This window comes from Canis lupus, chromosome 4, assembly GCF_003254725.2.
Source record: "Canis lupus dingo isolate Sandy chromosome 4, ASM325472v2, whole genome shotgun sequence".
Taxonomy (NCBI): Eukaryota; Metazoa; Chordata; class Mammalia; order Carnivora; family Canidae; genus Canis; species Canis lupus.
The window spans coordinates 2,887,057-2,912,407 of record NC_064246.1 but is presented as its reverse complement, the minus strand read 5'-3'; the positions used below and the strand labels follow the sequence as shown (position 1 = coordinate 2,912,407).

Below are 25,351 nucleotides of genomic sequence, written 5' to 3'. Positions count from 1 at the left end.
TGCTTCAAACAATTTTGGTGATAAAATGAGAACAATATTTCTAGGATATTTTACATTAGTATATATATATATATATATATATATATATATATATATACACATACATACATATTTTATTATTTCTGGTACTTTTCATTTCTTCCTTCAGATTTTATGGAAGTTCCTAAAGGACTTCCTCTATCATTACTTGTATGTCAGCTGTGGTACAGTCTCCATTCTTGTTTATCTTGGAATGTCTTTATTTTACTTTATCTTAAAAAGTCATTTAGCTGGATATTGATTTCTTGATTGATACTTTTTTCTTTCAGCTGTATGAATACATCATCCAACTATCTTCTGTCCTGATTTCAAGTAATGTCAGCAGTTAATCATATTGATTCTCCATTGCATTTGATGAGCAATTTTTTTCTTGCTGCTTTAGATTTTTTTTTTCTTTGTCTTTGACTCTTCACAGTTTGACTATGATGTATCTAGGCATGGATTTCTTTGTATTTATCCTACTTTGGATTTTTTGTTATTCTTGAATATGCAGATATGTAAACTAGTGTCTTTTGTAGAATTTTAGAAGTTTTTGGCCATTATTTCTTCAACTGTATCTTCTGTTACTTAAATTCCATATATGGGTGAAATCATGGTATTTGCCTTTTTTCTGATGTATTTTGCTCCGCATAATACTCTCTAGTTCCATCCACATCATTGCAAATGAGAAGATTTCCTTCTTTTTATGGCTTAGTAATATTCCATTGTGTGTATGTGTGTACACTGCATTTTCTTTATCTGTTCATTTGATGGGCTTCTGGGTTATTTTTATGCTTTGGGTATTGTAGATAATGCTGCTATAAACATCAGGATGCATATATCCCTTTGAATCAGGACTTTTGTATACTTTGGGTAAATACCTGGTAGTGCAATTGCTGGATATTAGAGTAGTTCAATTTTTAACTTTTTGAGCAATCTCCATGCTGTTTTCCAGAGTGACTACAGTACATCTGAACCTAATATTACACTGTATGTTAACTAACTGGAATTTAAATAAAAATGTGTTATATGTGTAAATGTATACATATATAAACATGCATACATATATGTATGTATATGTCTTTTGGCCTTTTCTTTTTATCTTGTTCTTCTGGGACACCCATTACATATATATTGGTGTGCTGTATTTTATTCCTGAGGTTATTGAGGCTTGTTATTTTTTTTCCTTTGTGCACAAACAGTTGTTTTATTTCTATTGGTTGACCTTAAGTTCCCTGATTCTTTCTCCTTTTATCTCAAATATGCTGTTGAGAACCTCAATATATTTATTATTTCAGTTAGTATGTCTAATCCAGAATTTCCATTTTGTTCTTTTTGTGTAATTCCTGTATTCTTATTGAGAATTTTTGTTTGTTGATTTATTATTATAGCACTTTTTTTTACTCATTCAAATATGGCTTCCCTTAGTGCTTTAAACATACATGAGTGTTCCTTTGAAGATTTTCTTCTAACTCCAGTATCTGGGGGAAGTCAGGGACAGTTTCTCTTGAATATTTTTTCCCTCATTATATATTATGCTACCCTGGTTTTTTTTTTTGGGGGGGGGGAAGGGGTTAAAGATATACTATTGTAGGAAGAATAAATTTTGATGTTTCCCCAATTCATTGTGGTAGTGTTAGGCAAGATGGAATTTTTGGTTCTCCAAACTGTATTTGTATTGTTATCTTCAGGTGTACGTTTATAGTTTATATGGATTAATAGAACTCTGAAGTATGTCCAGATCACCTAAGGTTTTGTCAGGGTTAAATTTCACCAAAACAGCTTCAGTTTCAATTATGTATTATTTACCTGAAGTATCTACCTTGACTTAGTTTTTTTAATTCCACTATATATTTCTCTCATCAGCCAGAAAATACTTTTTATCTCTTAACAAAGTGGTGACTATTTTTTAGACAAGGAAAAGGTCCCTATATCAGAATATACTTACAAGCATCCATCTACAAAGAATTATTATTATTATTATTATTATTATTATTATTATTTTTTTTTTAAAGATTTTATTTATTCATGAGAGACACAGAGAGAAAGAGAGGCAGAGACACAGGCAGAGTGAGAAGCAGGCTCCATTCAGGGAGCCCGACGTGGGACTTGATCCCAGGTCTCCAGGGTCATGCCCTGGGCTGAAGGCAGTGCTAAACCGCTGAGCCACCCGGGCTGCCCAAGAATTATTATTTTAATGCCTTACTACTCTTTTACTCCTGCTAAGACATTCCCAGAGGGCCTCACACCAGATTATTAGCTTTTAAAATGTCCCTCAAGCCCAAATGACAGAGTTTGGGTTACTCATGACTTTGCTTCTGTATGTAGAGCATGCACACTGTTCAGTTAGGTTTAATTTATCAGTAATAACTATTACCACAAATGGATGGAAAAACAAAACCAAACAGCTGAGAACCAGGCTGATGTTACCTTGAGAGAGATAATGTGGTATGGATTTTAGGCTAAGCAGATATGCCTGTTAATAGTTTCTGGCTTAGATTAAGTCGTTGAATTTTCTGACTCACCATTTACTCATTTCTGTAGTGGGGATAATATTGCTTCTCTTGGAGGGTTATGATGGGATTTAGGACTTAGCACACAGAGGACATTTAAAAAACGATATAGCAATTATTACCTACATAATTATTTCTGCATGTTTATATTTATTTTACATTATTGAAACTGCACAGAAATTCCATGCTAGCAGAATTTCTAGTAAGAATTCCCCGGTGCTGAATGTCTCAACTTGAGTCTATTCGGAGTTCTAATTTTGAGGTTTCAAGTGATGTTATTGAGTCAACTCTAGCTTGATTTGTTCAGACTGATACTGAGCCATTAATTTAGGTCTGGCCATTTTAAATTAAGTTAGTTGAAATCATCCAGCATATTTCACAGAATGAGACACCTGCAAAGGATGAGGTGGTTGGTATTTGCGTGGTTACGCCTAAATTAATATGTAATCCATTACATAATTAAATGTGCAGACATCATCTTATTGTCTGCATAATGTGATTTGGAAAGCGTAATTCCCGTTTCCATTTTCTTCTTCTTTTGACTTAACCATAGAGCTCTAGGTAATTTCCAGATCTGTTAATTGCCCTCTTCACTAGTTTGTATGAATTGTTCCCTCTTCTTTAAGAAGATTATGAGACAATGGACTATGATTATTTTAGCAAAAGGTCATATGGCAGATAATTAGGTTGACCTGGTTATGATAAATTTTTTTTTCCCCAAGTGCTTTCAAGCAATGAATCTGTGAATAGATTCTACCTAAATCTCCTTTGTACAAAACTTGCTGGAGATGGCACTATTGATCATCAGAAATTTTCATTGGAGGATCTACCAAGTTTGAGCACTAGCTTTGTTTCACTGGGATCATACATGGAGCAAGGCTGAGATGTCACTGATTCTAACACTCAATAAGTACTTGGGCCATGTAGTAGTTTTGCCTTAGTTTTGTCATGACAACGCCAGTTCCTTAGTACATAATTAACAAACATGTATATATTTTGTGATTCTTAAAAAAAATCTCTTTTGAGTAGAGTGAAACTCTGCTTCAAAATTATTTGTGGTGACTTGTCCTACAACAGTGGTTCCAATATTTGCACTAATTGATTTGTTCTTGTGGTTTGTGTATTCATCCATTTACTTATATATTTACTGAAGTAGCTCTAAACTCTGAATTTAGTGGTGAGACATTAACTTTTTAAATAGATTTTAACTTGGAGCCCAACTTCCTAGAACATCATCATGATGTACTTACAAGACTAGAAATGATGTTTTTTAAATGCAAATTACATAGGTGGGCTATTACCTAGAGTCTGGAAAGTTAGGTTTTATTCAAGATTGTGACTGATAGGTTTGACATAGCCGTGTTTATAAGCAGGGGCTCCATCTAACAAATCATTAGTAGCATTTGTGATTTTTAAGATACGTACATATTGAGGCTTCATTCCCAGTGGAAGCCTCTCCTCTGGTTTCCTTTTGAGTGTTTGGCTTTCAAAATATCATGTACTCGTGTTCTCACTGACAGTGGCTCCCACTCAAGGTGTGTGAATAGATTTGACCTGAGATTATATTCCTGTGGTGATATTAGAATGGAAGAGGTGATGTGTGATGGAATGTCCAACTAGTGTCTCTCTATATTTTCACTGAAACATGTGAGTCATCTGAATGTTAAAGTAATTGTGAAAATAAGATAGGTTGGCATATCTATGTGATATTATATTTAAAGAGCTTTGTATAAAAAGATGTGTGCCAGTAGGCAAAACGAACACTGAGAAAATCCTATGAAACCCTACTAATTCATTAGGGATTTTCCTAATGAATTGTGGAATTGACAGAGTTAGGCTGTGTGTAGTGGTAATTTACACTAAGTACTAGCCATTTAAACCTGCTAATATGATCCTTCCCCATCTGGACCTGTGTTGTCAAGGACGCCCAGGAGAAAGACTTGAGTTTTTCTGAAGGGATTCAAAGGCTTTAGAACTGGGGAAATCCAGGCATATCCGTTTCATCTGCTGTGATTACATTTAGTCTTTTATTAAAAAGCTGATCTAAAAGAATTAGTTTACATAGGATAAGTATTTCTTTCTGTAACGCCATTTCATGTTGACCTTTGATGCAAAGTGGGATGAAGGGAAAAGGAACATGACCAAAAAACAAAACAAAACAAAAACCAAAGCTACCCAGAACTGTGAACTCCCAGGGAAAAGTGTGAATGTCTTTTAATAACCACATTGTTGGGCTGGGAATATGGTGAAGTGTTATCACTGGAGTCTTAAAGAGGAAAAAGTGAACTCAGATTTCTCTTATATCCTGCTTGATATTTTCTTTTTACAATATTGCGTATAAGTGAATGGGATAAAACACCGTAATTTTATTGGAATGGTGGAATATAAATGTAGTAAAAAATATTTTTCCCCATCTGGTAGGTGAAGTTTTGTCTGGTTCATGTTTCTACTTGGCTACTTAAAAAAAACAGCAACTTTATTTTTTGGTGAAGATACAGTTTGATACCTCCATAGTTCACGGAAAAGTTGACCCTCTGTGGCTATAGTGCCTTGCCAAAGGCTACTCAGCAGATGGCTGGCTGAGCAAAAACAAATCTGTCTCAACCTCAGACCATCTGCTCCACTCCAAAATATACTGTCTTCACATTTCTTGATGGAAGAGTAGCTCTTCTCTTAATTTACATCTGTGTGATTCTGAGCTTTCTGATTTAGGTTTTTCTTAAATTAGGAAGATAAAATCATATTTTATTGGCAATTTTTGGTTTATAATGCATTGATTTTCTTATTTTAATCTCAGAACAATTCTTTGAAATTTGATAGATATTTTGCCACTTAACAGATGGGAAAGCTCAGACTGATTTATGTGAAATCCCTTGGCTAGTTATGCACTGGATCTGAATCCTATGTTCTTGGATACAGGGCCTTGCTCCTTTTCTTATGTTGCCAAATTATCAAGATTTAATACCCTATTACTTTTCAAAATACATTTTGAGATACCTGAGTTACCCTACAGGTTATGTGGAGCACAATCAAACGGCACTGAATAAAGATAAATTAACTTGTCTTTGTATTAGAAACCTAGCAGTACTATAACAGAAACAAAAGTAGAGAGACCTGTCACTAGGGCTGTAACTACCTCTATGCAGGTTCATATAACATCCCTATAAGCAGATTTGCTTCATTTTCCAGAAATAGACAGACTTAGAGCTTAAGGTCAACTCAAGGAAATAGTGAACATTTTCTTTTGTAAGCCCCCACATTAGGCTGGTTGGGAGGTGAGGATCCAAGTTGAGTAATAGTCTTACATAACAGAGAACTTGAACCAATCTTCAGGAAGAATATGGCATATCTAGATTCTCTAATAGTCATGAAGAATGATGTGGATACAGATCTACTAATAAACAATGATCTCTAAAAAATGATCTTTAAAACGTATTAGTAACTTAAAATATGTAATTTGTACAGCATGAGCTCTTTAATTGGAACAGCCATTCTGTATGCTTCTATATGAGCATATGTATGTAAATGCATAGAAAAAGACCTGAAAAGATACATAATCCAAAAGGTCCTCAGACTCCATGTGGTGATGCCTGGCAGGGAGGGGAAGGGGGAAAGAATATAATTAAATTTAGAAAGAGAGTTTTCAGTTTATCAGTATTGTTTCAATTTTCAGTAGGGAAATTCTTTTTTTAAGATTTTGAGATAGAGAGCAAGATCATGAACAGGGGGAGGGGGTCTCCCCTCTGAGCAGGGAGCCAGATGCAGTGTTCTGTCCCAGGACCCTGAGATCATGACTTGGGCTGAAGGTAATTATTATCTAATTATTTAATCTATTGAGCCACGAGGCACCCTGGGAAATGTTATTTAAAGATTATATATAAAAAAAATTAAAAAATTATATATATACATATATTTTATTTTATTTTATTATTTTTTTATTGGAGTTCAATTTGCCAACATATAGCATAATACCTAGTGCTCATTCCATCAAGTGCCGCCCTCAGTGCCCATCACCCAGTCACCCCCACCTCCCATCCACCTCTCTTTCTACTACCCCTTGTTCATTTCCCAGAAAAAAATAAAGATTATATATATATATATTTAAAGATTTTATTTATTTATTTATTTATTAATTCATTCATTCATTCATTCATTCATTCGAGACACAGAGAGAGAGGCAGGGACACAGGCAGAGGGAGAAGCAGGCTCCCCACGAGGAGCCTGATGTGGGACTCAATCCCAGGACCCGAGGATCACAACCTGAGCCAAAGGCAGATGCTCAACCACTGAGCCATCCAGGCATCCCGATAAAATGTTTTTATATGGGCTTTTATTTACATGTGATTCAAAATATGAAATAGTTTCCCTAGGTGGAGACCTGGAAATGGATATCTTAGGCTAAAGGAGGAAAAACATGAGTAAGCATATGAAGATGCTAAAATAAAGTGGTTAGTTACTATGCAGCTTTTATACAGTGATAAGAGATGATCTATGACTTATTAAGTCCCAAATTAATCAGTTGCAGTTCACTTAAGGTAATGGCGTGTTTCAATAGGTTTTTAAGTGGATTAGGCAGATAGATCCCTAGAAGCCAAATGGTTTGATGGATACCTCAGTGGGAAACCTAATTGATTTCCCACAGACTCTCCAGTGCCAACAAAGCCAGATGCTGTGTGTGGTAATTCTTGAGAATTTTCTCCCCTTAAGACTAGATGATTGTCAGGCAGAGGAAACAGTGACCAATTTGTATTTTAAAAGGAGGAAAAGGCACATAGCCATGCTATTAGCTTAAGGTTTGTTATTCTTGCAGAAGTATAAAACTTCTTCCCCATAAACTGGGATTTCCCCATAAAACTGGGATTGTTTCCCCATGAAGAGTATTACTAACCTTTTGCCTGCTTGCTTTGGGTGCTGTTCTGGGCAGCCTATTTAGATGTTTAGACAGAAGCACTTTCTCTGACTTAATTTTGCATGAAAGAAATGTTATGTATAATGTATAAGAAATAGATAGGCCTATATGCTGTGCTGGCGTTCTTTTAGATTCTGACGTGATCTGTTCTGAAGCACTTAATAATGTAAAACATACAGTGTAAGCGTTGCTTTTATGATTTAGGAGCACACTCATTGTAAGGGCAAGTGAACTTCTTTCATATTAAAGTTGGAAAACTTACATTTCTAGTAATAAGACTTCATTAAAAAATAAAAGATGAAGGACAAGATGACAGCTTGCAAATGTTTGTGACTTGGAGCTCTCACTCCAGACGTTTAAGAAATGTTTATTTCCTGAGCCTGGTGTTAGGAGTCATTTTGATTTCTGGCCATTTAGTTGGTCTTTAATGAGTGCATGAGATCCTTTATGTTCCCCTGACTTTACTTTATTTCTGGGAAGTAGGAACAAAGGCTGAACATAAATGCTACAGTATGGTTTAGCTATAAAACGTTCAAGACTGTTTGAAGAAACACTCATTTAAATTAAGGAGTACTTTGAGGAGTTCATTTTCAAAGGTCACAAGTTACAGTAATGATTCTGTTGCCTAAAATAACCTATTTTTCTTTAGAGCAAAGCAAAGGGATAGCACTACAGAGCTCTGATGTGTTGTTTCACATTTTCCTGAAAGGAGTAAACCATATTTTCTTTCTGCTCAGCTTTCCTGTTTACATCTGTGTGTATTTGAGGAGGAGAGGAGCTCAAAGAGAGAGGAAGGAGAGGAAGATGGATCAGAGAAAGTGGATTGAGTCTCTGAGAAGACAGAGTTGCCTTCGTGGATTGTCTGTTCATTTGCTCTTGCTAACTCCCACTACCTGGAAAAATATCTTGTAACAGATATGTCCATCTGTGGCGAAATGAAATCAGTGTGGCAAGATTAATCCATCCCAAATCCATGTGTTTTTCAGGAATCTTTAAAATCAGTGCAACTATCCTAGTGATCCATACTTCAACATTTGGAGCAAAGTGAAGCATGAAATGATTTAAATATGTTCAGTATATAAACTTTACCAAAAAATGACCTTTTCTTGAAAAATACTAGAACACTTTGGGTGCTATGAACAGGTCCATAATTACTGAGTTGTGTTTGCAAACACTATGTCTCCAGTGTACAATCCATTTAAGAATCAATTTTAAGAAATGAGTGCTACTTAAGTGCCAGTGAGAAATGACAATATACAAAATTAATGATAGTGGTTCCCTTATTTTGAGTTCTTGTTATGCTTTTGACACTGTGATAAACTCTTCATTTACGTTTCACATCAACTCTATGGGGATGGTATAATTATTATAATTACTATATCATTTTCCATGGAAGAAAACCAAAGATTAGAAAAGTTAGTAGATAGTAAGTAGTGACGCTGGGATTATTGCTTAGGTAACTGTTTATAGAACCCAAGCTCTTAACTGTTATAGTCATTCTAAAGGAATTAGCAGATATGGGTCTGAAATAAGTGCAGTAGCACACTGGGAGCAGTTCTCATAGATTCCTGAGAACTATGTGTTACATATTGAGGAATTTTGTGAGCTGATTTATAACTTTTGACTTTGAAATCAACAGTTATTAGAGTATTTATGTCAGAAATGGGCAAATGTTACAAATCGAGGGTTTTTTTTTTCTTTTTGAGAATTGGTTCTCTTGAGCACCATTTAGTAACATAGTAATTCTACCAGCAATGTTTGTCAGAGTGTGATTTCTAAACCTTCACATTTAAATGGGTAAGAATGGAAGAAATGCTTTGAATATCATATTTTTTGCCCAGTATCATTTGTCTTGGTCTGATAAAGTGCAATTAGTATAGTTAGAACTGAGAAAATTAAATTTAAAAGAATTTATTCCTAAATGTCAGAGTAAAAGAGAAGTTGTTTCCTAGCCTCCAGTCTTTTATCTGAAGACTTTGGAAAGAAAGTTCTTGTCTAGATGACTGCAGAGTATGAAAGCAGTAGCTGTGCCCAGATCTGGGATTTTGCTTAGATGACTAGCTGAGGAGGAATGGAAAGAAATTTGACTGGGAGCATAGAAGCCCATGACAGGAGGGGGGAGGAGTCCAGTGAAGTAAAGTTCATTAAAAAAATATATAAAACAAACCAGAGCAAAACATAGGTGCCATGCTCTTGTGGGGTACAAGTAATCCTAGTGGCCAAGATGGCAAGTTTCTTTTATCCACAAGAGAATTTTAATTTTGGAACCCTAGCTCTTCATCTTGCCTAGAAATCATAAAATATCATTCTTTGCTGGTAAGAATCATTCTAATGATAGTAGCTCAATTTAAGAAATACTTAAATGTTGAAAATTATAATTTTGATATATTATATCAGTTTGTCAAATTTATCCTCCTAATATTCTTTTTGTGAAAAAGACATTGTCTTACTTACATTTAGTGTGTAATGTATTTATAATGTCCTTCTGTTAAGAGAGTCCTTTGAACATCTTCCCAGGCCCAGTTAGATTGCCTACTGGATCCTGCTTATCTAAAACAAAAGCTATGTGAATGATAATGTACTTATTCCTGAGAGGAATAGTTTTAACTCACCAGTTAGGTCTTACCCTGTTTCCTTCACCACCTGATAGTTAGCTTTTGGGATTTTCAGAATTTATAGGGTTATTGATTAGAGTGGAAGTTTCAGAGGAAGGAAAGAGAAGGGGAGAAGTATGATTAAGGCAAAAAACAAAAACAAAAACAAAAAACAACCCACATACATCACACCACCCACCCACCCATCCCTGGACAGAGCAGAAATTACATTGCTACATCTAAAGTTAGAGACCAAATATGTATTCAACTTAAATAAAACAAAGTAATTGTTTTCTTTCTGGATGAAAAGAAGCCTGTATAGATGACTGTTTTGTGCCAATTCAATTTCATATTTATTAATTTCAATTATTAGTTTGAGGCAGGTGTTTCTTGTTCTTTATATTTTTTATTAGCTGACTTCTTGATAGATTAGAAATGAATGGCTTTGAGAGTCCGGGAAATTGGCAGTTTAATACTGCCATGAAAAATTTAGTATTGTAACTTTGGAAAAGTTACCTAACTTGTCTGTTTTCTTGTCTGTACAACACTAGTAATAATCCTTATGGATGACCATAGGACTTACTGATAAAGCTCTGAGTGCAATGCCTAGAAGAGTGGGCCCTCAATAAATGGTAGCTATTGTTATCCATAAATTCAAAAATGTATTAAATGTGAAATAAATAATGTATTTTGATGATTTATGAACTGACATTAGAGAATTGACAAGTACTCTTTTTTTTTTTTTCTGTGAAATAAGCTGAAGTATAATAAGGTAAATTGGATCTGGTTGCTTGATGATGATGATGATGATGATGATTATGATGATGATGGAGGCATCTTTTCTTCTTTCCACACAGAATGTTCCTCCAGACCTCTCCATCTGCACCTTTGTGCTGGAACAGTCTCTCTCTGTCCGGGCCCTGCAAGAGATGCTGGCTAACACTGTGGAGAAGTCAGAAGGGGCAAGTACTTAATTTGTGTATATTTGTAATATTTTAATGAACTCATTGACTGTATGAATGATTTCTTTCATAGGTATTGAAGATTTCCTTTTTGCTGAAATAAGTCAATGTGTTTTACTTGTGATTTCCTTAAGTTTGACTTTCTGCTCTGTCCAGTAGACCTGTGATATCTTAACCTAAAAAAATCCAACCTCAAAGTGGTGTATGTCATTGCACCTCATGCTTATGTCTATAATTTAAAACCGAATCTTTCTTTGAGCATTTGTGTGTTTTCTTACATTTTCAGAGCTGTTATCCTTACTATCTTATTTAATTGCTTTATTCATGGCTATTTGTCTCTAATTAATGTGTACTTCATTTTCAAATACCTCTAACCATGTGACTATGTTCTAAGCTTCTTTGTGGCAAGTAAAATTTCATGGCACTCATATTTTAAGTAATAAAATTATGGTGATATGGCTTTAATCAATTGTAGTTTTGCAAATAGCTAATAATTTTCCTCTGAAAATTGAAATTCTTATTCTGTCCCTAATGAAGACATTTTTTTCCCCTTGAAGTCTGATTTGGTAATTTAAATTTTTTTCCATGCTATAACTTGCTATGACAGATTTCTGGGATACTTTTATGCTTAACCAATTCATTAAAGGTTAAAATTAAGCGGAGGATGGATGGCCAAATTTTGGTTTCTTGTTTTTTGTTTGCTTATTTTTTGTACCATAAGTACTGCAGTGTATGGTTTAAGAAACTACACTTTTTCCAGGAATGAAACTGAAAAATTTCTCTTGCCATTATTGATCTGTGTGTTACTATTATAGTTTTTTTAAAGATTTTATTTATTTATTCATGAGAGACACACAGAGAGGTAGGGACACAGGCAGAGGGAGAAGCAGGCTCCCTGCAGGAAGCCCGATATGGGACTTCATCCCTGGACTGCAGGATCATGCCCTGAGCTGAAGGCAGATGCTTAACCACTGAGCCACCCAGGCTTCCCACTATTATAGTTTTTAATAATTATCCCAGTTTAGATAAGTAAGGGCATTGAAAAATAACACACGGTCCTTCAGAAAATGAGTGATCAATTAAGATGTAACATATTTTCATTAGCCATCTTATTTTGAAAGATTTGATGTCACAGAATTGAATTGATTTGTGTATTATTTCTAAATTCATTTTAAATGTTAATAGTATACTAGTATGGAGGAGAAACTTTAGTGATTTTTATTTGATATTAGAACAACATTTTTTTTAAAAATATTTTTCTACTGGAGTTCAATTTGCCAACATTTAGCATAACACCCAGTGTTCATCCCACCAAGTGCGACCCCCGCCCACTTCCCTTTCCACTACCCCTTGTTCGTTTCTCAGAGTTAGGTATCTCTCATGTTTACAACAACTTATTTTATGAAAGACCCAAATATATGTGTTTTTACTTTTCAAGTTCATTTTTGGTTACAAAAATTTTTTAAATTACTATATTAGCCTATATAAAATGTTTCTAAAAATTTCTTTTCCTAAATGCAAAGCTTTTACAATAGGCTTAAATAAACTCAAATTTCTCAATTCAACTAGTTTTGTTTCTACCTGGAATAACCTCTTCTGATTTTTAAACATCACTGAGGCATGTCAGGTTTGAAATTGAAATCTATTTTTACAAGAAAATATAATTTTTCTTTTACCTAAGCATCTGGGAAAGTATGTATTGCCATTTTACTTATCTTTGTAGATGCCAGCTGATGGATGAAATGGTCATAAATTTGATTTTTATATTGCTAAGCCAATTTTCCTAAATTTAACATCTTTGAAAAGATGTCTTATCCCTCTCAAATCATGGGGTTGGACTAGGCAAGCTTTAAATTTTCTGTGTGAATAGAAGCATTGGAAATCCTGTTTTAGGAGTTACATTTTTAAGATTAAAATTTCTGCACTCTCCTGCCAATATTTTATTTAGCTGTATTTTATTTTGAATTCTTCCCCATCTGCAGGTTTCTATCAGTTTCTAAAGTGGCAATTTATGTGATGTGTGGAACACCATGTTTCGAAGTCCGGCATAGCTATTAATAAGGCATTAATTAGAAAATGTAAGTTGAAAAGGATCTGCTACAGGAAAGGGACATATTTCATTGAATTGAATGTCACTAGTAGATGAGTAAATTTTAGGAGTAAACCGTGTCCAATAGCTCATGGGGATCCTATATTTTAGAGAAAGAAACTCTCCTAGACCACAGAGAAGTTTTGATTATACCCTGAAGTGATACTCAAAATAGTTAAGAACTTTGGCACAGATATCAATTAATCAGAGTGGATCTCAGCTATAAGGTTAGAGGCTAAGTCCTGGAGACATTTGGGGGTAGTTCCAGTGATTTGAGGGTATCCTGTAGCCTTGGGCTGCTCAGAATTAGGGAATACTTGAGATTTGGTGCCATGACTATTTATCAAGAAAGAGAGAAGTTTTCCACCTGAGCCGCCATCTGAATCATAATAGTGCAAACTGGGCAAATAGCATGTGTGCTTATATGTGGTCAGCAGATGTCTCTGGCACTCATAGGTGTCAAGTCTTTTGGACTCTATAGGTATCCATAGCCTCATAACCAACTAGTTCTGCTTTGAATTCATTATAGGAACCCATGGCAAATCCTTTTGTCAGATGAACTGTCATCTCCAACTTAATAAACTGCAGTCAGTAGATTTACTTACTTTTTTTAAAAAAAGATTATTTATTCATGAGAGACAAAGAGAGAGAGGCAGAGACACAGGCAGAGAAAGAAGTAGGCTCCTCACAGGGAGTCCTATGTGGGACTCGATCCTGGATCCTGGGATCACACCCTGAGCCAAAGGCATACGCTCAACCACTGAGCCACCCAGGCATTCCTCAGTAGATTTACTTAAAGAAAGATCCACTTTTACTAGGAGGAAGTATATCATCAGAGTATTGCTGATTTTCATTTTTTTCCTTATAAGTGCACAGTGTATCAAAAAGAACCTCATGTATTACCTGATTCCATGACTCATTCATAATTAACTTTCTTTACAAAGCCTTGTCCTTTTTTTTAAAAAAAAATTCTTTCTAAATTTTTTATGTAATTCAGTAAATTGCATAATGCTTCTTAATATGCACATAGCAATATGAACGCACTTGTTAATGATAAGGAAAAAATCCATCTAGAACCATGCCTTTTCTTTTTTACGGTTAACCTATTTTGCTCATATTCTTGGGTCTCTCTAAATAAATGCATCATTTTCATAATTTCAAGAAACTAGCAAGAAATTCTCAGTGTGACTTGTGCCAAAACAAATCAAGAAAATTACTGATAACAAAAGGATATGTGTAAGATGAAATAGGGAAAAATATTACCTAATTTATAAAGTTTTGATCCTATAGAGTTGCTTGTTAGTTATTGTAAAATAACTAATATTTTTGTGGCACAAAAGCATTCTGAAGGATTTTATCTAAAGGGATTTTCTAAAATATCTGTTTTATAATAAAAAGTATAGTAAGATCTAGATCATATATGTATCCATTGAATATCATTTAGACTTTGTTCTTATTCAAAGCATAATCAGTTTTAAAGAGGTTAAGGCTCATTTATCTGAGTAGCTGCTCTTAGAGCCTTTAACATTTTGAGGATAGAGATAATACATGTAAAACAAGGAGAAAATGACCCCCGGAGCAGCACCCGTCCCTTTGGCCGAATTTCGCCTGGGCATCTTTGATTCTGTTACTGCTTCTGTTGTCCTCCTGGGTTTATGTGGTTCTGTATAACTTGTCTGTTTGGGAATCTACATCTGTCTACCTCTTCTCACTCTTCTGACTTATTTTGCATGCTGGTTATATAGCCTAGGGCCAATAGCAGGGCTTTGTAGAATTAGAGAAATATTTTAGAATAACAGCTCTGTCATGTATTCACTCTGTGGCTTTAGGGAAGGTTATGTCTTTATCATCAGGCTTGGTAGTTTTAAAATGATGGTGCATGTAGACTATTTAGCATGCACTTCACAATGATTATTATTATTCTTTTACTTATTCTTTTCCTCATCCCTATCTGCTCCATTAAGAGGACAGTTAACTAATTTCTGACTGCCTTTCCCCTGCCTTGGTGTATTCCTCCCCTGCCATCTTGGCCGGTCCGGTTTCTTGTCCCTATTCCTCCAGTATATCAGCCTACTTTTGGCACATGGTTCTGCCAGTTTGTTGATGGCACAGTTATGTTAAACTGTAGAGTCGATGTAGTGAATAAACTTTAGTGTTCTAGGTGGTTTTATGCTTTTAGCTATTTTACTATGTCTTTGTTAATTCACAAGCATTTTTGAACACTTTCTCTATACTTTTGTTTTTTTGTTTGGGGTCTAGTTTAAGGATTCCCTTTCATAGGAGCACATATGTGAAGTGAGAGGGCACATAGTATAGTGGAAAGAGCTTTGTGTTTTGGAGTCTGGGCAGTTTACTGAAGATTCTTACTTTTTCATATAATAATTTTCTTAATTATCATTTGTTGAAAAGGCATTCCTTTTTTTAATGCAATGAGTATATTAAGTGACTTACCTGTATATTTAGGAGGATATATTTTATTTTATTTTTTAAAGATTTTATTTATTTATTTGAGAGAGAGTGAGAGCAAGAGAGAGTACACACAAGCAGACAAGCAGTGAGTGGGAAGGGGCAGGGGGAAAGGAAGAAGCAGACTCCCTGCTGAGCAAGCAGTCCCGTGTGGGACTTGATCTAAGGACCCCAGGATTACGACTTGAACCAAAGGCAGATGCTTAACTAACGGAGCCACCCATGCACCCTAGGAGAGTATATTTTAAAATTATGACATTGACTGTCCTCTGTCTTTTGGTTTAGTTGTTTCTGAGAGAATTATAAAACCCTGTCTCTTTTGCATTTGCCTTATGTCCACTTTACTATATTGGTTCCTTGTTGTTTGAAATTTATAGCTTGAACCAAGAAAAATTACCTAAAATTAAACCAATATTTACCCCTTCTGTCCTGCTCTTTGGGGGAAGTAGGTTGAAATTTATGATTTAGGTGATTATGATTGGTATCATTAATTTATGTTCTATTTTCCTCATATTGTAGGTAATTGGTAATTTACTATAAATTACAAATAATACTTTAAAAATCTATAACATTCAGAATGTAAAATATTGTTTATTAGGAATAAAATCATTCAGTTCTCATCATTCATTTATTTAATATAAAGTTTTGAACATATATAGGATAAACTTTATAAAGCCCTTTGGATAGAAAGATGGATAATAAGTGATTTATGCCATTAATGGGTCCACAGTCTAATGCAGGTATAGAAAAACAATTACAATACAGTTTGATGTGTGTTATGTAAGTATGTACACTCACAGTGTGAGCACAATGAAGGGATTGAGTATGTGGAACTTGTCATTCCTTTGAATTTTGAATTTTCTTTGGACTTTCTACAATCATTTCTAATACAAGTAGAAATAATACTAAGCATTAATGTAAAAATCATTTTAAATTTTTCTTCAAAGAATGATTTCATCTCATTAGGCTTTTGTTTTTAAAATTCTAATAGAAAACTGTACTTGCCAGGAGGACAACATCTAATATATCCAGAGATGTCCTTAAATGATTCTTATGTTTCAGTTTACTAAAATGGTGTATTATTTTACATGCAATTCTAAGAACATTCATATTTCTAAATTGTGTACAGTCTGTAATTAAAGGTACAGGATACTACAGTGATTTAATTATCAATAGAAATATACATCAGACTCTGACATGTCCAGTTATTATGAGGAATGGAGTTAGAGAATGCAGGGTATTATTAATACAGCTGTGTCATCCTTCTGATAACACCTCTGCTTTTTGGGAGCACATACTCAGAATATCAAAAATGCATCAAGAAAGCAGCTAGCTAAATTTACTGATAAGTGAATCCTTTGAGAAAACATTTTTTAAACACTGAAGCACCAAGAATGAGTTTTTAAAAGGTACATTTCTCAAACAGTGAAGCGCCAATTTCAGGCATGTGATTGCATTTAAGATCATTTCATATAAATGCAAGAGCAGTAGAGGAAGGTTGAGAAGACCCATACAGATTTTGGAGTGATGAAGCATATGGATTCTGGAAGAAACATATTGCGTTCAGTTCCTGGTAATCTTAGGAAAGCTGCTGAACTTTTCTCTCCCTCAGTTCTTTCATTTATAAAGTAAGAGAAATAGTAATATCTCCCTCATAGTGTAGATGTGAGAATCAAATAAGTTAATGTACCAAAAATGTGACCAACATTCCTCGCACACAGGACATGCTATAGCTATTATCATTATTCTCATGATTTTTGTCTGACTCTGCTTGAACCAGTTCCTACCAGACCTGACTCTCTTTGATGAAGTACTATAAACTTTGGACCAAATATTAAAGCGATATACAACAAAACCCCCAAACACCTGAAGGCTCTGGAGAGTTGGACAAAAACAGACAGATTCTGGATTGGAGTCTCACTTAAAAAATGGGATCATTGCGTATGAGTTTCCTCATTTTTAAGGCTTTTAGCCTAAAGGTGGATGAAAGTCTGTGCTATGGGATGGTGGAAGTTAGTACCTTCTAACACATGACAGACATAAACCCAAAACCAAGTGAAATACCATGTGGGTTCATTCTCTGGGATTATTTTCTCTCTTCCTTCCCATTCTACATCCTTCTTTTATCTTGTTTATGCTTTTGTGGTCAGTGTTGGGCTTTATATAAATATTGCTCGTTTATATAAATTTGGGATTGAGAATCTTCTAACATACAGAACAAAATATACTCAGAAACAAGAGAATCACCCTCTAGAACCCCTCAGGTAGACTACATCCTCTCTCAACTACCACTTCCTCACCACCACCATCCCCCTGCTTTTTTGTCTTTTTCCTCTTTACTTTCTTATTTTTTCCTGTTTTCTTCTTGTTTTTGGTATTTAGCTTTTTATTTTTACTACTTTGTTTTAAAATTTGTTTTTCACTCTAGCGATGCTTTTGTTTTATTTTGTTCTGTTCTTCTTTTTCTTTTATTTTCTGGTCTCTGACTTCTTCAGAATTATCTAGGGTGTATTTTACTTAGGTCATGGTTGATATTTTTGACTCAGTCCATTCATACAATCACTGTGCACTGGACAAAATGACTAGAAGGAAGAATTCACCACAAAAGAAAGAACCAGAAACCATACTCACTGCCACAGAGTTACAGAATTTGGATTTCAATAGGATGTCAGAAAATCAATTCAGAAGTACAATTATAAAGCTACTGGTGGGTCTGGAAGAAAGCGCAAGTTACTGCAGAATTGAGATCTAGTCAAGCCAAAGTTAAAAATAGATTAAAAGAGGTGCAATCCAAACTGGATGTTATAACTGCTAGGGTTAATGAGGTCGAAGAAAGAGTGAATGACATAGAAGACAAATTGATGGCAGGGAAGGAAACTGAGGAAAAAAGAGAAAAACAAGAGCTCACAAGGAAAGGCTTAGGGAAATAAATGATAGCTTGAGCAGGAAGAATATATGTCTAATTGGGATTCCAGAAGAGGCTGAAAGAGAGAGAGGACCACAAGTATATTTGAACAAGTCGTAGCCGAGAACTTCCCAAATCTGGGGAAAGAAACAGGCATTTAGATCCAAGAGATACAGAGGATCCCCCCCAAAAAAATCAATAAAAACCGCTCAACACCTCGACATTTAATAGTGAAACTTGCAGATTTCAAAGATGAAGAGAGGGATCCCTGGGTGGCACAGCGGTTTGGCGCCTACCTTTGGCCCAGGGCGTGATCCTGGAGACCCGGGATCGAATCCCACGTCGGGCTCCCGGTGCATGGAGCCTGCTTCTCCCTCTGCCTGTGTCTCTGCCTCTCTCTCTCTGTGACTATCATAAATAAATAAAAATTTTAAAAATATTAAAAAAAAGATGAAGAGAAAATTCTTAAAGCAGCAAGAGACAAGAGGTTCTTAACTTATATGAGGAGAAATAACAGATTATCAGCAGTCCTCTCCACAGAGGCCTGGCAGACCAGAAAGGGCTGGCATGATCTAAATGAGAAGAACGTACAGACAGGAATACTTTATCCAGCAAGGCTGTCATTCAGAATAGAAAGATAGGTAGAGAGCTTCCAGGATAGGCAGAAATTGAAAGAATATGTGATCACCAAACTGGCTCTGCAAGAAATATTAAGGGGGAACCTGTAAAAGAAAGAGGGAACCCACAGAAACAATCTACAAAACAGGGACTAAATAGGCATTATGATGACACTAAATTCATATCTTTCAGTAGTTACTCTGAGCGTGAATGGACTAAATCATCCCATCAAAAGACTCAGGGTATCAGACAGGATGAAAAAGTAAGACCCATCTATTTGCTGTCTACAAGAGATTCATTTTAGACCTAAGGACACCTCCAGCCTGAAAATGAAGGGGTGAGGAACCATTTACCATTCAAATGGTCCTCAAAAGAAAGCACGGGTAGCAATCCTCATATCAGATAAAATAAAGTTTAGTCTATAGTAAGACTGTAGTAAGAGATGAAGAGGGACGCTCTATCATACTTAAAGGGTCTATCCAACAAGAAGACCTAACAATCATGAATATTTATGCTCCTAAGGTGGGAGCCGCCAAGTGTATCAATCAGTAACCAAAGTAAAGAGATACTTACACAATAATACACTAATGGTAGGAGACCTCAACACAGCACTTTCAGCAAATAACAGATCTTCTAAGCAGAACATCACCAAAGAAACAAGGGCCTTAAATGATGCACTGGACTAAATAGATTTCACAGATATATACAGAACATATCCATCCGAACACTGAACTGAAGAATGTGAACCGAATACACATTCTTCTCAAGTGCACATGGAACATTCTCCAGAGTAGACCACATACTGGGTCACAAATCAGGTCTCAACAGATACCAAAAGATTGGGATTGTCACCTGCATATTTCCAGACCACAGTGCTTTGAAACTAGAACTCAACCACAAGAAGAAATTTAGAAGAAACTCAAACACATGGGGGTTAAAGAGCATCCTACTAAAAGATGAATGGGTCACTCAGGAAATTAGAGGAGAATTAAAAAGATTCATGGAAACTAATAAAAATGAAGATACAACCGTTCAAAATCTTTGGGATACAGCAAAAGCAGTCCTAAGAGGGAAATACATTGCTATACAAGCCTCCCTCAAAAAATTGGAAAAAACTCAAATACACAAGCTAACCTCACACCTAAAGCAACTGGAGAAAGAACAGCAAGTAAAGCCTACACCAAGCAGAAGAAGAGAGATAATAAAGATTTGAGCAGAACTCAATGAAACAGAGAGCAGAAGAGCTGTAGAACGATCAGCAAAACCAGGAGCTGGTTCTTTGAAAGAATTAATAAGATAGATAAACCCCTAGCCAGCCTTATTAAAAAGAAAAAAGACTCAAATTGATAAAATCACCAATCAAAGAGGGGAGGTCACAACCTATACCAAGGAAATAGAAACGATTTTAAAAACGTATTATGAGCGGCTCTATGCCATCAAATTAGGCAATCTAGAAGAAATGGATGCATTTCTGGAAATCCACAAATTACCAAAACTGGAACAGGAAGAAATAGAAAACCTGAAGAGGCCAATAACCAGCAAGGAAATTGAAGCATCCATCAGAAACCTCCCAGGACACAGAAGTCCGGGTCCAGATGGCTTCCCAAGAGAGTTCTATCAAACATGTAAAGAAGAAATAACACCTATTCTCTTTAAGCTGTTTCGAAAGATAGAAAGGGATGGAATGCTTTCAAACTCATTTTATGAGGCCAGCATTACCTTGATTCCAAAACCAGACAGACTCCAACAAAAAGGAGAATTATAGATCAATATCCCTGATGAACACAGATGCAAAAAGTTTCACCAAGATACTAGCCAATAGGATCCAACAGTACATTAAGAGGATCATTCACCATGACCAAGTGGGATTTATCCCCGGGATGCAGGGCTGGTTCAACACTCGTAAAGCAATCAATGGGATAGATCACATCAACAAGAGAAAAAACAAGAACCATATGATCCTCTCAATAGATGCAGAGAAAGCATTTGACAAAATACAGCACCCATTCCTAGTTAAAACTCTTCAAAGTGTAGGGATAGAGGGAACATTCTTCAATATCTTAAAGGCCATTGATGAGAAGCACACAGCAAATATCATCCTCAATGGGGAAAAACTGAGAGCCTTTCCCCTAAGATCAGGAACAAGACAGGTATGCCCACTCTCACCACTGCTACTCAACATAGTACTAGAAGTCCTAGCTTCAAAAATCAGACAACAAAAAGAAATAAAAGGCATTCAAATTGGCAAAGAAGAAGTCAAACCCTCCCTCTTCGCAGATGACATGATACTGTATATAGAAAACTCAAAAGACTCCACCCCAATGTTGCTAGAAGTCATATAGCAATTCAGCAATGTGGCAAGATACAAAATCAATGCCAAGAAATCAGTGACATTTCTATACACTAACAATGAGACTGAAGAAAGAGAAATTAAGGAGTTAATTCCATTTACAATTGCACCCAAAAGCATAAGATACCTAGGAATAAACCTAACCAAAGAGGTAAAGGATCTATACCCTAAAAACAACAGAACACTTCTGAAAGAAATTGTGGAAGACACAGAGATGGAAAAACATTCCATCCTCATGGATTGGAAGAAGAAATATGTGAAAATGTCTATGCTACCCGGGTCAATGTACATGTTCAATGCAATCCCTATCAAAATACCATGGACTTTCTTCACAGAGTTGAAACAAATAATCTTAAGATTTATATGGAATCAGAAAAGACCCCAAATAGCAGAGGAATATTGAAAAAGAAAACAATGCCGGGGGGCATCACAATGCCAGATTTCAGGTTGTACTGCAAAGCTGTGATCATCAAGACAGTCTGGTACTGGCACAAACACAGGCACATAGATCAATGGAACAGAGTAGATAACCCAGAAATGGGTCCTCAACTTTATGGTTAACCAATATTTGTCAATATCCTGTCACCCAGCATCTTGCAGTATGAGTTTCCCTAGTTAAATACCTGTTTAACAAATACTTCAACATTCTTAAGTGTTATGTATTAGTTTCTAGAATCTAAAGAGCATTAAAAGACAGAATATAATCCACAATTGGTTGATGTAGAAGGAAACAAGCAAATGTGTCCCAGTGTCAAGAAAAAAAACCACCAAAACCAACCCTGAGATTATTTTATTAGACAAAAGTTCAAAGCAACGATAATAACTATGTGTAGTGAAATAAAGATTCAAACACTTAACATAGAAGCGAGGTAATGGCCACAAAAGCTACATGTATTAGTTTCTATAGCTGGTGTACAAAATTACCACAAGCCAGACAGCTTAAGACACCAAAAATGTATTATCTTACAGTTGTTTATGTCACAAGTCTAAAAGGAATCAAGGTGTCAGGAGAATAGCATTCTTATAGAGGCTCTATGAAGAATCTATTTCTTTGCCTTTTCTTTTTTAGCCTCTTGGGTTTTTGGCCTGTCTTCTATCTTCCAAATGAACCTCATAGTACTGTTTAACATATTCACAGATCTGGGGATTTGGATTTGGTTGTCTTTGAGATACCATTATTCTGCTTACTATTTTTGTGATGTAGTTTGAAGATGTTGTTGACAATATTAGATGAAAATCAGAGTAATCTAGTTGAAGAAGGACGTATAGTTTCTTGTAAATCAATCACTGTTAATATCAGTCTATCTTATATATACATACGAATTCATAGATACACACATATTGAAAAGACTATCCTCTGAAGAGTTTTTTTAGTTTTCATTATTTATTGAGCACTCTGAAAATAGATCTTAATATTTCTTTTATATCCTCATTCTTCTGGTAATGTGGTTTATGCCCAGTGGCAGTGCATGTAAATGCCTTATTTTTTCAACCTCTTGGTCAACAAAAATTAAAAGAGTTAATGTTATGTACAGCCCAGTTGATTTTTATTTCCATGTTAATTTTTTTTCCATTTGCTTTCCTCTTCATTAAAGTGAATTGGGATAATGAGGTGGGAAGACAAAGGATTACCAAACCTTGCCTGTGATTTCATATAATATAGATTGTGTTCTGTACATTATTAAAAATAAATTTCTCATATGGCTGAGTTAACGACTCACTGGAAAAAAACAAAGCTAAACACTTGATGTTGTGCATCCATTTTTAAATATGTTACTACTCTGCATGTCCTAAGTCTCCATTAAAATATGGAATCAAATGATTAGTATTCCACTTTTAAATACCTGACTCATTAGGCACCTGACTCTGAAGAGATCAGAGCCAAAGACTGAACCAGGGATACTTTTTAAAAATAATGCCATGCTCACAGTTTTTATTTTTGTTTCATCAAGATGTCTAGCTGGAATATGGGAATAAATAAATCTTATAAATACAATTATAGATACATATATATGTCTTCATTTGTTTATTTACTTGCTTGATTAATGCTATGTTAAAAGTATCTTCTTTGCCATTACCCATAGCAACTTCTTTCTAGATAATGTGTCCTGAGACAAGGGGAACAAAGGCAAAAATAAACTGTTGGGACTACACCAAAATAAAAAGCTTCTGTACATCAAAGGAAACAATCAACAAAATTAAAGGTAACTATAGAATGGGAAAATATGTTTGCAAATACCTATCTGAAAAAGGGCTAGTATCCAGAATATAGAAATAACTTACTCAATTCAACACTCAGAAGACACATAATCTAATTTAAAAATGGGCAGGAGACATAAACAGACATTTCTCCAAAGAAGATATATAGATGACCAAGAATAACACATGAAAAAATGCTCAACATCACTTAACATCAGGGAAAGGCAGAGCAAAAAACTATAATGGGATATCACCTCATACCTGTCAGAATGACTAAAATCAACAATGAAAGGAATAATAGGTATTGGTGAGGGTGAGAAAAAGGAACCCTCGTGCTCTCATGGTGGGAATGAAAATGGGTGCAGCCACTCTGGGAAAGAGTGTGGAGGTTTCTCAAAAAGTTAACAAATAGAACTATCTTATGTTCCATCAATCACTCTACTAGATATTTACCCAAAGAATACAAAAACACTAATTCCAAAGGATGCATGCACCCCTATGCTTATAGCAGCATTATTACAGAAGCCAAGATTTGGAACCAGCCCAAGTGTTCATTGATAGACAAGTCAGTTAAGAAGATGTGGTATATACACAATGGAATATTATTCAGCCCCAAAAAGGATGAAATTTTGCCATTTACAATGACAGGAATGGAGCTAGAGCAAAATGACAGGACATGCAGATGGACAATAGGTATATAGAAAGTTGCTCAACATCACTAGTCATTAAGGAAATGCAATCAAAATCACAGTAAGATACCATTACATGCCCATTAGGATGTCCACCATCAAAAAGGCAAGAGATAACAAATGATGGTGAAGTTTTGGAGAAAAGGGAACTCTTGTGCATTGTTGGTAGGATTTTAACTTGGTGCTGTCATGATGGAATAAAGTATAGAGGGTCTTCAAAAAATTAAAAATAGAACTACCATAGGATTCAGCGGTTGTACGTCTCAGAATATATCCAAAGGGAATAAAAATAGTAACCTGAAAAGATATCTGCACCCCATGTTCACTGCAGCATTATTTGTAGCAGCAAAGATACAGAAACAACCGTTAAATGTTCATTAATGGATGAATAGGTAAGGAGATTGTGTAATAATGTAATATTATCCAGCCATTAAAAAAAAAAAAAGTCTTGCCATTAGCAGCAACATGGATGGAACTTGAGGACATTATGCTAGGTGAAATAAGTCAGAGAAAGACAAATACTGTATGATTTCATTTATATGTGGAATCTACAAAAACAATAAAAACAAACTTGTAGAAAAAGAGATCTGCTTTGTGGTTACCAGAGAGGGGTTAAGGGAGAATTGGAGGGAGGGTGGGTCAAAAGATCACAACTTTCAGTTATAAGATGAATCAGTTCTGGTGCTTTAATATGCAGCATGATGCCTATAGTTAACTCTGCTCTGTGTTATACAGGAGGGTTGTTAAAGGATGCTCATCACAAATTTTTTTACTCTCTTTTTTCGTTGTATCTATATTGAGATGATGGATGGTAACTAAACTTAATGCAATAATCACTTCATAATGTGTGTAAGTCAAACCATTATGCTCAACACCTTGAGCTTATATTACAGTGATTTATGTCAATTATATCTCAATAAAGCTGAGGGAACACATGTTATTAGTGCTTGCGGTTCATGCGACATAAATATACACTTAAATTTCAGTTAAAATTTAGGGCATCTGGGTGGCTCAGTGATTGTCTGTCTTTAGCTCAGGG

At 35.2% G+C, this 25,351-nt stretch overlaps 1 protein-coding gene across 1 annotated transcript in view; it reads left to right on the top strand.

Annotated features, from left to right (window-relative positions):
- RYR2 (ryanodine receptor 2) overlaps positions 1–25,351 on the top strand; it is a 727,453-nt gene that overhangs the window by 254,721 nt on the left and 447,381 nt on the right. Inside the window, exon 3 of the mRNA XM_049108740.1 lies at positions 10,892–10,996. Coding sequence (XP_048964697.1) covers positions 10,892–10,996 — 105 coding nt within the window. The remainder of the gene's footprint in view (positions 1–10,891; positions 10,997–25,351) is intronic.